Source organism: Ostrinia nubilalis, chromosome Z (assembly GCF_963855985.1).
Source record: "Ostrinia nubilalis chromosome Z, ilOstNubi1.1, whole genome shotgun sequence".
In the NCBI taxonomy this organism is placed as follows: Eukaryota; Metazoa; Arthropoda; class Insecta; order Lepidoptera; family Crambidae; genus Ostrinia; species Ostrinia nubilalis.
This window is the reverse complement of record NC_087119.1, coordinates 4,907,024-4,921,081: the sequence shown is the minus strand read 5'-3', so window position 1 is coordinate 4,921,081 and position 14,058 is coordinate 4,907,024. Positions and strand designations below refer to the sequence as shown.

The 14,058-nt window shown below is 37.1% G+C and overlaps 1 protein-coding gene across 1 annotated transcript in view; it reads right to left on the bottom strand.

Annotated features, from left to right (window-relative positions):
• The window catches only part of LOC135087039 (kalirin-like), a 145,010-nt gene that overhangs the window by 115,580 nt on the left and 15,372 nt on the right, over window positions 1-14,058 (bottom strand). Inside the window, exons 8-14 of the mRNA XM_063981889.1 lie at window positions 13,105-13,231; window positions 11,728-11,939; window positions 10,343-10,475; window positions 5,576-5,836; window positions 5,200-5,361; window positions 4,966-5,048; window positions 4,185-4,272 (exon numbers count right to left, since the gene is read on the bottom strand). Of these exons, the coding sequence (XP_063837959.1) occupies window positions 4,185-4,272; window positions 4,966-5,048; window positions 5,200-5,361; window positions 5,576-5,836; window positions 10,343-10,475; window positions 11,728-11,939; window positions 13,105-13,231 (1,066 nt within the window). The remainder of the gene's footprint in view (window positions 1-4,184; window positions 4,273-4,965; window positions 5,049-5,199; window positions 5,362-5,575; window positions 5,837-10,342; window positions 10,476-11,727; window positions 11,940-13,104; window positions 13,232-14,058) is intronic.

The window sequence follows — 14,058 nt, the reverse complement described above, 5'->3', positions numbered from 1 at the left end:
TATCTATTTCTTTTTTTTATACATCACCAGGGGTAAGTTAGAAAGAGATAAACAGCTGTTTGTCATTAATTTGTCAAATTTTTGTATAGATCTATATTTCCTCTCCACTATTACTTCTTCTGTTTCTTTTTACAATGTGGTGTGCAATAAAGAGTATTTATTATTATTATTATTATTATTACCTCCATGCCACAAAAGGCGATACGTTGTTGATCCCTTTCCGAGTTGATTTGCCTGCTATATGACCTGAGCTATGCTTTAAAAAAATGACCCTTAGTCATCTAAGATTTAATTTTGTATGAAGAAGTTTAATAAACACTTAAAATTGTGTTTATAATGCTATCAATTAGACATACGTGCCAAAAACTTTTCCTGTCAGCACGTTTTTTTTTCTAGCGCGATGATTTCTGCAATGTACCGGTGACCGGTGTATGGCCGCGCATTTACGTAATTTTTTGGAACTCACTACTTTTTAAATTACATTTTCATTTAGGTAGAACTGTTGCTTAGGCATTATAGATTGCAACAAAACTAGCGCGGGATGGCTACTGCCTTCTGTGAATACAATAATTTGTATTCAAATTTTACGCATGTGTTTATGGCAGCTCAGTGAAATGGACGAAAACCGAAGTTAGATAGAAAACCAGCACAATGACCCTACTTTCAAAAATTAATATTGCGATTTTATAAATCACTTAAACAACTTTATATTAATTTGCGGTACGAAGTACGCCGGGACAGCTCGTAAAACAAATTCATTATTTACATATTACTAATTTATCAACTTTTTTCATTGTTAGTTCATTAGTTGTTCGTGTTTCGTTTGGGTTAGACCAAGAGCCGAATGCAAAAAATAAATGTTACTTAATTATATTAATCCTACAAAAAATGGACGGACGCGACGTGTGCAAGTCTAATAGCCATATACTTGGTTAACTCATTTTAAAAAGTGCACAAAAACGTTCTATGTTCAGACAGACTATATGACGAATCTATAAGGGTTCCGTTTTTGCCATTTGGCTACGGAACCCTAAATACCGTATCAAAATCTGTTGCATAGTTTTAAAGATCTAAGCATACATAGGGACAGACAGACAGGAAAGCGACTTTTTTTTATAATTATTACGTAGTGATGATGGGCATATAGACCAAATAAAGACATTTTGGGGGGACATCGTAAGAGCCATTCACATTTTTATCAGAAAGTTAATAAATTAATATATTTAGGTTTTTGAAATCTAAAACAGCCAGGAAATCAAAGAGGCAAACATGATATCTGATACCTTTGTGATTTTATAGGAATTTTATTGTAAAACACGGTCATATTAAACTTTTATAAAAAAATCCAGAGGTAAATGTTTTTTTTCGAGAAAAATTTTTTCTAATCGTGTTTTCGAAAATATCATCCCATCACACATACGTTCTGTAATACATAATATTGAAAACAGTGCGAAATATCGTCAATTGCAGTTTTCACATACTAAGGGCCCATAATGAAATTAGTATAATGTTTGTTTATGTAATAAAATTTGGTTTGAAATACCTACTGAATTGAATTTTTATTTCTTACTAGCTTTTTGGTTTCGCCCACGTGAAATAAATTGTCACAGTTATGTGTGTTATAAAATATTTAGGTGCTAGCTCTTACACTATATAACTGGCGGCCGCATGTAGCTGCGCGTTGCCGAGAAGAGCAGTGAATGCAAGTATGGTGCGCTAGATGGCGACACAGTAGCTTCTTGTAGCAGTCAGCCCTATGGCATCAAGACAGTACCGATCACTGACGTATGTCAACAAAACGGTGCTCGACTCTTAAGACAAGCTAAATTACACCATATTGTTGATGACATTGAGCATACATTTTTTTGAATACCTTCGCGAAGAAAAACTTCTGTACGTAGTACTTATTATTATTCTGTGGTATTACGCTGTGAAAAATGTAGAAGTATTCTAAGCAGGAGGATGAAGTTATAAAGACTAGTCGATTCCCTTGCACTTATCCGCGAAAACTGGCATTTGAGCTATGTAGACAGGTACCTAACATACTTTACTAACTTATTTATATCTATAAAGAAGTTAGTAAATATTTTGTTAGGTACCTGTTAGGACTAAAGAATCAGGTTTTACGTCCTTAACATTTTTACAACTTAATTACATACATAATTTAGAAGCAGTAAAACAAAAATATCAATCTTACAATAAGCCTTTCTTAACAAAAGTTGTAGTAGGTGAGTAGCAAAGGGATTTCATTATTGTTGGGGTAACAGGATAAATACGACAGGTATTATCCGAGAAAGATCGTTTTCAGTTAAACCCGTTCCTTTTTCCCCGTTTGTACGTCGCAATTTTGTTGGATAGGTCCGGCCTGTGCTAGTTAATAACTGTTGTGAGAGCACTTTTATTAGGGTGCAAAGCCCCGAAAGTTATCCCACTCTGATTGCAGGCCGCGCATAATACGCACATGCGTAAAAATACGTACATACATACAATGTACATCACATTCACTCATCAACCCCAACACATTTACTCGCTCCGTTCTAATTCTCTACAGTTATTGCGAAATGGTAAACTCACCCGAACATGACCGTGAAAAGCTTTAGTTACAATATTGGTGTTAGGCAACTCTCCAGCTACTTCACAGGACCGAATCGTCAAACAAATAAAGTCTTTGTAAGATTGTACAATAAAACGTACAGTGTATTATCAATTGGAAATTTTCCCGAGTGTGTCATAAAATACGTATGACAAGTGATTATATCTCGAACGACATTTTCAACAATTGATGCAATCTTGAATTACCAAAACTTGGGACACATAAAATTTAAGATGCTCGTCAGTGCTCAAGATTATCACTGGAAATCCAGAAAGATAATAAAACACAATAACATTGTAGAGTCAGTCAGTATTAGAATCGCATTGTAACTGCCGATAGTATTCTCGTAGCTAAATTGAGTCAAGATACCGTTGAGTCGCTCCCATTAGGTGCAATAGCATCAGTAACTGTGTACAATACGTTTTGCGACACAAAAGCCACCACAGGAAAACAATCGATGCGATCGAATCAACAGAGATGAATGGCACAAAGGACAACAGCACTGGCTCAATATGGACAGATGATGATACGCTTTTCGCACGTAAAGGGGAGGGTAACATTGAATATACCCCTTTCGTTACAAAAGCGTAGGGATTATTGTTTCAGATTCACTGTTTTATTTCAATATAAGCATATATTGCCGTTGTATAGGTAAGCAATTACGGACTATGTGTGTGTTAAAAATAATAGCTTTCGCGTTGGATTGTTTTCTGCTTAATGATATTTTCAATAACAGTTTCTCATTAAATTAATACACATTTTTATACACACTAGTCACAGGTGTTTCGAAATACTGCTAGGATACTCTATAAAAGCTGAAATCAGTTGTTCCTGCATTATTTTGAAGTAGTCAAATAGCCTTCCATCACACGACGGAATAAAGCGTTTAGTGTTCAGCGATAATGTTATTATTCAATGGAGCGAGCTCACTAAAACGACAAACAACGCGTCGGCCCGCGCATTGTTTCTCTGAAAACGAGCGCAGACTGTTTGTCAGAGAATCGAATGATAGGTAAATAATGGCACGAGCCACATTATTATATCGATAGGAATCTGTGCGTTACTGTACAATCCAACTCAAATTGTTACTATCAATCGAATTTTATGTCGCTGCGAGCAATGCAGATGTTAGATGTTTTGCATAACATTGTTTCGAAGATTTATTTATTTAACGTGTTCTGATTTGAAGTTCCAATATTCGTTTCAAATAATAAATAATTACGTTCAGTCTATTTTATAGCATTTTTTGTACAGAATAGAGATAAAAGAATGTCATCGCTTTAGTTTTAGCAGACGTGTGCGTGTATTATCCTAAATTCCTAAACGAATGTGAGGAAATTTCATCTAATGTTAACTGCAAAACTAATTGGTTGATAATAAAAGTGTTGCTAAGAAGATAATTAGTTAAATAGTTGAAGGCAACGGGATGGCAGTGTAAGATTACCAATTTTCATAACTCCTGGAAATCAAGTAAAGGAAAATAACAAAAGTACCGACACGGAAAATTATTCCTCGAGTACTGTTACGAAACGAAATGTCAGGAACGTAAACCCTGGGAATAATTTTAGAATTCTTACGAAACTAGACTGACCTTATCTGAGTCGGTGGTGTTTCCGCTTCCGAAGGATGCCAGCGAGTTGCGGTCTGTAGTGTCATCTAGTAGAGTGTCGTCCAAGTCCCTGTGACAAAACACGCTTGCTATAATACTTTTCATCATTACCTATTGTTGTTATGAAAAAATATTCATAATATTGAAACACAACCTCGTCGTTTAATAAACGTATTTATTGAGCAAGGCCCCGGAAAAGACGCTAATTGGAACACGAAACCGTGATCGCTAAGTATTCAGAATAATCGACTATTTATATACGACATGGCTTCTTTTCTCAACCTGAGCAGCGCCGATCGACTCTTTCAGAGGCAGTCGGTTAAAGAAAACTGAGTTAATTATTTTCTTAATTGCTTTTATTCCGTTACTTAGTGGATCGAGAGAAATTTTTTCAGTAACTATGCAGTAAATTGTTTTTACTCTCAGCTGAAAGCTGCATAATACATTTTATAATTGGCTCATATGGAAAAATAAGTATTATGTTTAGAATTATCGCGAAGTAAATAATTTTAAATTGAGTTTTACTAATTTAAAAGTTGTCTAGACGACGAATTCATCAAATTGTAACGTCAATATCGTGACATCAATGACACATGCAACAAAGCTTTGTGTAGTACTGAAATACACTTGTACTTGACGTCATAGATAAACTCTTGATGAGCTATGTATATTCTACGTTTTTAACGGTAATTGACGCTTAAATGTAAACAATGTTTTTTCCTCAAAACATGGCTGGGTTTACCTAGACACATTTTACATTTACCTGCTCGATCGCTGCGAACTAGTCGGCCGCACGCGGGCAGGGCTGCGCGGCGTTTGTTGTAGGGCTACACTGAAGTACGTTTCCTATTGCGAACAGACATAAAGTACCTTTAATTATCCACTCAAGTAATACATGTATTGATTGATATGACTGAAGAAGTTATGGTGAGAAACACAACAATTAAATCTCGATTAAAAATTTGTGGTTTTGCGCGTGTTAGGGCAGGATTCTCACCTGGATGACCTCCCTCAGGCGTCGCACCCAGGTCTGCTTGACCTCGAGCGAGGGCGCCTTGAGCACGATGCGGCAGTCGCTCGCCATGGGCTGCCGACCCGTCCACACAGAGAACTTGCACTCATCCCCTTCTATGTGCTCCGTCACGCCCAACTCTGATGTCTATTCACAACAAAAACATAACTAACTGTGATGTTCCGTTCGAGATTTCAGCTATGCCACTATAGAAGACATTTGAAAAACAATACTCTCACACATACATTTAAATTCGCAAAAGAAACAATTACATTCACAAGCAATGTTGTTATACACCGACGATAATGTCTAACAAGACAACAAAAGACACAAAATTTAAACAACAGTGTGATAAACTCACCATGAATTTTGTCTTGTAAATGTATTTCGCTTTGCCGTGCGAGTCTTTGACTTCTTTGGCGAGCAGCAGATGAAGGTCGAAGAGGAACACCCTCCGCTCGCGGCCCTTCTTTATGATCTGGCGCAGGTCCCACACGTGGAACGAGTCCTGGAGGACCACCTCGCCCAGGCTGTCCGTGGGCACGTCGCAGCCTTCCAGGAGCGACAGGTGCATTGCATCGTTTGCCTTCTTGGGCACCGATAACATAACCTCCAGACCGTCCTGTAGGTGAACGTATTGATGAGTCTAATTGTAAGGTGTTTTGTAATAATTATAAATAGGTTGAAAAATCTAACTGCCTAAGGCGGGGAATCCGCGAACTGAAATTGAACCCACGACCTTTCGCTTGCTGGGCGAAAAAATATCGTGAACCACAAATCAAAACAAAACTTTTCTTTTTTCAACTGACATTTAGTATGGAAATGTCATTTAAACCATTCATCCCATATTTAACTTTTTTGTACTAAGCCCCAAACAGTTTCGATTCTTAGTTTTGAGCGACATTTAACAAATCCCTATAATGCGGTAGAAACGTATTACAATATTTCGCATTGCGAACCCTCGTTTAACATATCGCGGGCAGCACAATCGCTCATTATTAATTTAAGCTGCGATGCGGCGACAGACTGGGGAAGCTTAAAATGTGACATGGGAATATTGATAAAACGAGAACGTCGATAACCTTATTATCCTCACAATATGATTGCAAATTTTCACCACCCCTGATATTAATGATTTAAAAATGAGGTATCGTAAATATGTGATTTTTTTCACATACTTTCAGAAGACATCATTAGGTTTAGTAATAAAAGAGCCAAACGATTTGAAAGCATAAAGAAAATACTGTTAAAGGTCGAGTCGCTGGAAACAGGTAACAAAACGATTCCTTTACGTGAATTTCTAAAGCGAGCAAATATACCACTTGTAGAAGAGCTACGTTTACGCTCACGCCGTCCTCGAGCGGGGAAGAATGCGAGAAACATTCAGCTCCACACAAACGGAAGGAACATATTTTCTAATCGTAATGCTTTCGGTATTTCTCATACTGAGTAAACTGAATACAATGGTCCTTTCATAACATTATAAAATATCAACGCCATTTTGTTTTCAAGGTTTGATGACTAAACATTGAAATCTTTGTATTGTATTAATAGTAACAGATAGCAAGAACCAATATTATTTGTCATATTAAAAAGCTAATAAGTGATTTTGTTTACAAATATACATTAGTATGTTACCCGTAAACAAACTTCGTCTTACAAATCAATAACATTTTGAAAGAAACATCAAACAGGAGTATAACGTAGTCATTATAAGAATAAGAGGTTACAACATGATCAAAGAAAACCCTAATAACACTCAATGTTCGCATCAGTGAAAATGCAATTAATTAATAACAAACAAGAGTTTTAACATAAAATGTTATAATAAGAGGAATGTCTATTCAAAAACAAAAGTTTTGCACAATCAAGGCACAGAATTCCTGGATATTTAATGACACACATTCTGATAGACATTGCAATATAAATATAATGTTATTATTGTAATACGCTACATACATCGTGGCTGAGGCCGATTTGTGGACCAATCCGATTGCCGCGTACGCTCGAGAGGTACCTCAACATCATCACCTCTATCAAATCACTACTTTTGAGCACCATTACATATTTAGCAATTTTTCTAGCCACTGAGCACTCGCGTAATGAACCGTTCGACATTCGTAATCCCGGAGTTGTGGCGCAGGGGCCGGGCTCGTGACTCACGAGGAAAATATTGAACTAAATTTATTGTTCATTACAACCAAGTGAACTAAATGTTAAATAAAATAGCCAATAGATCCAACATAAATGGTGCATAAATTGTTTGTGACCAAAATAAATATGTACATGTAAATCGTATTTATTTCCGCCATTATTAAACATCGTTAGGAATGATAAAAGTGTAGTAAATACTAATCTAACGACATGACATGGTAACTGTTTACTACACATAATATTACTTTACGATTCTATTTCGTGTACATATGTTTATTTTTTAATAAATATGCATCCGCAGTTATATCTTTGAACATCGATTACCAGCGATAAAAATCTCGATTTGTAATAATCATTTAATCAATTTGTAATCAATGCGTTTTTATCATTGTAATAAAATAAAATAAACTTGTCGACATTTTCCGTATGTCAAGCACGAGAAGAATATAATAGTAAAAGTTATACAATCTGTACGTATAACTTAAATGACACCTACATATAATTATTAAAGAGCAATAACTTTACTATAGGTACGCAGTTAGTTATTATTAAGAAACCAAAGTGTAGGTTTGGTTATCAACAAACATCACGGTTGCACTTATTTAACTTATTTAGCACATGATCCTGGCACTGGTATAATTAAAAAGTCTTGTATCCAACCTTTATGTAGCTGCGGAACATAGAAAATGTTTATTCCAACGACATAAATCACTTAATAACACTGTCACTTTTCATCACCGAGCCTTTTTAATAATTTACTGTGATGTAACTATTCCAATCCGTAGTCTCTTCAATTTTACATCGTAGCCATCTTTATCTTATCTGGCTGACTAATCTCTGAGCCTAACTTCTACACAGCGATAAGCTGTCAAATGTTGTTTCAAATGTACTGCGGAAAATCCTTTTCATTGTTATAACACTTGCAATCATAAAAAAATCGACGATGTCTCATTACATTGATTTGCAAAAAATATTATAAAGTTTACAAGAAAATGTATCCGAGGCTGTAAGAACTTTTAATCAGGCGACGGTGGTGGCAAATAAAAAAGCGTTCGTTCTACGTTCAATACGCACAGAGCGAATCTTTTGAGCAAATAAAAGTTTTGAGTGAAGAGGTTCTTGCTACGTTAACGAGATGCCGTGCAAAAGTTAAATAAGCAGACACCGCGGAAAGAGATCTTATTCAAGTCACATTTATAATTACGAAGTTTTATTTTAAGAGTGAAAGATTTTTAATTATTTTTGTCCGGATTAAAGTAATGTTGTGCGAGAAACTCATATAATATGTATTATCCGGAGAAGAAATGTCTTTGTGATAATACAGGGTGGCCAAAACAGTGAGGTCTAAAAGAAAAATTTAGATTCCTTACATCAAGGTGTACCTAAATCACCCCCATGTATATAAGACGATTGTGCTAAGTTTAGGAGATAGAGTTAATTTTGTGATATTTTAAAATTTTATGACCTAGTAGGCTTTAAACATTTTTATCTTTTTTTTGGGTTGACTTTTTTCAGATTTCTTTTTTTCGACAGATTTGTTATTAATTGCAGATGTTTGGAAAAAATAATCACCTTCCTATCTTTGATTGAATTGATTTGAAGCCATAGTTTCTCTGTAGTTGAAGTTCCTTTCCACCTTCAGCCTAATCATCAGTTTCCACCAGGTGTGATGAAGGGCAAGAGCTTCCTCGTTGAGAATAAATACATGTTCTGTCCAGTTACTGCTCTAAGTCTGTTCTACGTAATGTAAACTTAGAGGATTCCCAATATTAATTCACTCTAAGAAAGTCAAAAACATGTAACGGAATCTCCGACTTACCACTTTAGTGGAACGATTACAGGAAATAGTAGCCCATTAAGTACATGTTTTTTTGTATTATTATTAATGTTCAGGAAACGGCGCAGTTTTTAAAATGGTTTTGGACCTATGGAAGTTCTTTTTTTTACTTAAACTTTTAAGTTGAACATTTGATAGTGTTCTGATAAAAGCATAATTTTAATGTTTCTAGCAAAACTTTTGTATCTTGAATCAAAGATAGGAAGGTGATTATTTTTTTCAAACATCTGCAATTAATAACAAATCTGTTGAAAAAAAGAAATCTGAAAAAAGTCAACCCAAAAAAAAGATAAAAATGTTTAAAGCCTACTAGGTCATAAAATTTTAATATATCACAAAATTAACTCTATCTCCTAAACTAAGCACAATCGTCTTATATACATGGGGGTGATTTAGGTACACCTTGATGTAAGGAATCTAAATTTTTCTTTTAGACCTCACTGTTTTGGCCACCCTGTATATTTCCACGAGACACGCGATAAAGACCTACAATGCTTGAGATAAAGAAAATAATGAAAGAAAAATGTCTCAAATGACTACAAAACTATAGCATATTTGTACTAACAGCATAATGTTACAAAAATAAATTCAGTATTTTACAATCGTAGATTTTTGACAAGATATCTTTTAGAGTTGGATACTAACTAACGGTTGAGGTTTATTGAACCAGCATTTTTTTTCAGCACTTTTAGTATATTTTAGTCATTTAAGTCATTTTAATATAATATCCTTCTAAAGACACAAGTTTGTGCCATTGGTATTTTTCCCAAAATCCAGTGTCACTTTCAACGCTGCGCGCTGCTGTAAAATCTAAGGAAACGCTGTCTTAGGAAAATCTATTCATTTCCGGAATTCTTTCACTATACCCAGGTGTATAGTTGCCACGAGAAGTCACAACAACGCAAAATCGAACAACTTTTAGAAGATCAAAACATTTTTTTAACGAACTGAAGATAAGGATTTTAAGTGATTCTAAATTAATATTCGGATTGAGATTCGTTGTCTGTGCTTAATGTGGATTTTCGTTTGCAAAAATATAAAACATTTTACTAAGTTTCTGTTGTCATCATTGTAGACATAGGCACGTGATATCCTGTTATCGAGAATTAGGTGCAGAAGTTATATAAGTACACTGACCTTGATTTCGCCCTGTCCCTCGGCGCAGCAGGCCTGAAGGTCCTTCAACAGCAGCTGGTATTTGGTTATCCTTTGCACGGGCTTTATTAGGTACGCCGCCAGAGGATGTTCCAACTTCTTCTTACGTTGTACCCTGCACGAACACACGCACCATTTATACAAAAATCACTTTGACAAACATAACACAGTCAAGTCCAGAGCTGCACTGCACTCGAATGTAAAGACAGCTAAGTAAGTAATCGTCCCGTCTGTTTTAAGCCTCGATATAAATATTACTCGGGAACCTGCTAACGCGCGTTATCGTAATGACTCCGTAACGAGCGAAGGCGACTCAATAAGAATGTATGTTCACAAATTACCATTTCTAGATAACCAATAGATATGCGCAATGATAATGCCATTTACAAATACAATCACCACTTATATTGTACATAACAATAACAACAAACAATAATCTAAATTCTTTAACTTAAACATGACACGACAAGAAGAAGATGACTAGAGGTCCAAAAATGTTTTGAAGATGATTGATTGATTCACATTTCACATTGAAAGATTTAACAAATAAGCTTCTTCATTGATTTTATAGTATAATAAAATCAACATTTTAATAAAATGACTAAGGATAACGGGGATAATAGTGGTAAGGAATCATGAATGAACAAACAAAATAATGATAACATTAATTTCATTAAGTGAAATAATGTCATTTCTTTGGACATAATAAATGAAGAGTGCTTAGACTAATTTCTAGTGTAAGTGAAAGTGAAGTGAAGCATCACCTCACCAGGTATTTCTGTATTCTATATTTTAAAGTAAGTCAGTGATATTATCTATACCTTGGTAGCTAATGAAAAGTTGTAAAAAGATAAGATGTGATATGGGGTTACGACCTATGCAGCCTTAAGTCAGTAGAAGGTCGTTACTTCGTATTCCAGATTGTGTCTGGTGTTAACTAAATAATGAGATAACTCTACTATCTCTCTAAAGAGTAAGACGTGTAAGCGCGTTTGTTCAAATCCTCCACAGTGAAACACGAAGCACAGGCGTCGAGAGATGCACATCGGAGCGCGTATTAGACAGAAGGCCCGGGAGTGAACGGGAGTTGTGGCAATAGTTCCTTCTTCGTTTTTGATGTTGGCAATATTCGTCGAAGCCGACTTGATTTGTACCATTTTCATGTTTCAAGTGAGACGTGTTATAAACTGGGACCAAGTGGGATGAGACTTGAGTTAAATAAATGATATAAGGAAGGATGATAGATTCCTCATTTATGGACTACTTGAGATAATCCGAAGTCTGTTCTGGGTCTAAGGGGGTAAAACGCGCGTTAGAAGTCGCGGGCGGCCGCTAGTAATACTACATTATCTTATTAATTATCTTACCTGTCGAAGTAGTCGCCCGCGTACTGCACGACGGCCGCGTTGCTGTCGGGCTTGTTGCGGCAATACGCGACGTACATGTCGAACTCGCGCGCCCACGTCACGAAGCAATGGCCCACGTCCTCCGGCATGGACTCGTACTTGTCCAGCTCGCGCAGGAACACGCGCTCGTGGAAGCGGTGGATCTCCTCGATGTTGCCGAATATCAGCTCCTCCTGTTCGTGACGTCAGATTTGGGTATTATTTCCTACAACGCATATAAGTAACGAAGAAACGTACACGGAAAAATACCTCGTATGTATTACTAGAATTCTGGTAAATCCAACAAAATTCTCCGAGCATAGCACGCTCCATTGCCCTTTGGGTGACCTTGAGCCTTCTTATGAGGCCCATAGTAAGCGACCACGTCTCAGATCCGTATACCATCACTGGCAACACACACTGATCAAACACTTTTGTCTTGAGACACTGCGGTATTTCGGAAGTGAGAATACCGCGAATCTCAGGGCAGACCTCCCCACTATGTGGACCGACGATTTGGTGAAGGTCGCGGGAGGTGCCTGGATGCGAGCGGCGTAGGACCGGTCTTTGTGGAAATCCTTGGGGGATTTCACAAGAAATGATGGCCAGGCGGTTCTTGAATGACAAATGCAAGAGCCATCTAGCGGAATAAACTTTAAACTAAATCATGTTCACAGCCAAAGACATCATCCAAGAATACTGAGAACCTCTTGCTCGGATATTGAGTTCTAATTATTTCAATGTTGACGACGGACTTAGAACAAGCATATTTTGCCTCAATGGAAATCGTACACCTGAATCAGGTGATTTGACTACACGGTGGCCATTAAATTATGTCACATGTTACAAGTTAAGAACATACGCCCGTATTCACAAACGATGCTTGCTTAAGTGAAGCAGCAAATCGAACGCACAGCGTTGCACGGCGTTAATCTATACTAATATTATAACTGTGAAAGTAACTCTGTCTGTCTGTCTCGCTTTCACACCTAAACTACTGAACCGATTTTGATGAAGTTCAACATAGAGATAGTTTGAGTCCCGGGAAATAACAAAGAAGTTTTTATCCCGGTTAACGAAACAGAGACGCGCGCGATAAAGTTTTTATGTGACAGACAAAACTCCACGCGGGCGGAAAGCTAGCTAAACAATAATACTGTAAAGTTTCATCAAAATTCGTTCAATAGTTTTTGCGTGAAAGAGTAACAAACATCCAGACATCCAAACTTTCGCATTTATAATATTAGTAGAATAAAAAAAAAACAAAAATCAAAATCAAAAATATGTATTCAGTTTAGACCACAAGTGGCACTTAATAGGATGATCCAAGTGAAGAACATAATCTCCTAATATGCGTACCTTCCCCTGTAGCGGCGCGGGCACGGCGCCGGGGTCCGTGCGCATCTCACGCAGGTAGCACGTGATGCAGGTCTCCAGGTCCTTCACGTAGGCGCGCTCCGTCTGCAGCAGCTCCGCCATTATGAACCTGCAGGACGCAATAACGCTTAGTACATCATAATAATGCACACTTTCTCTCACTTACTACAACTAAAGCCTGGTCCGTGAGCACGTAGAATCCCGTCCAATGACCCCAAGCTACCCATCCTTATCGCTCGTGCGTAATTATATTGCTATCACGACTGTGCGACGCGCGCCCGCAGTGAGTGTGCGAGCGCGATAGCAACATAATTACGTGGGCGTACCTGTAGGCTTTATACAGAGTGTTGATTTCAATCCTCGCCATATTTAGAGAGTTGATTAAGTAGCTTATTCTGATCACGAATCAGTAAAAAAATTGACTTCGAAGTAAATTTAAAACGAACTTTAAACTTTAGTTAGTTAAAGAAAAATACCTATTTACTACCTACTTTACGTGGCTTCTTTCAGTAGGCTATCCAAAATGATAAGCGAGCAATCCGCGTAGTTCGATGGGTGCCGCAGTGTAAACGTATTGCAGTATTGCGAGCCACATCACAGGTGATGTCGCACGGAAAATATTCGTTAAAAATTCTACTTTCGTTTGTATTTTTTTTGGTAGATAATGCGTTTTGTATAAGTCATAATAGATCACCTAAATAAATATTGCGAGGATTGCAATTAACATCCTGTATAAGGCCTCAGCCTCAAATTTAGCGCTCCTGCCACTCCCGCGCCGCCGCCGCTCCCGCCCCGCTGCCCGCTAAACTCGAGGCTGAGGCCTAAGATGCCACAATGCAAAGACATGTATTGACATTTCCAGGCTGAATACACGTAGTGCATCAAACAGCGAGCTAATTCGCAAGTAGCCTCGCAATATCGATACACACATTTAGG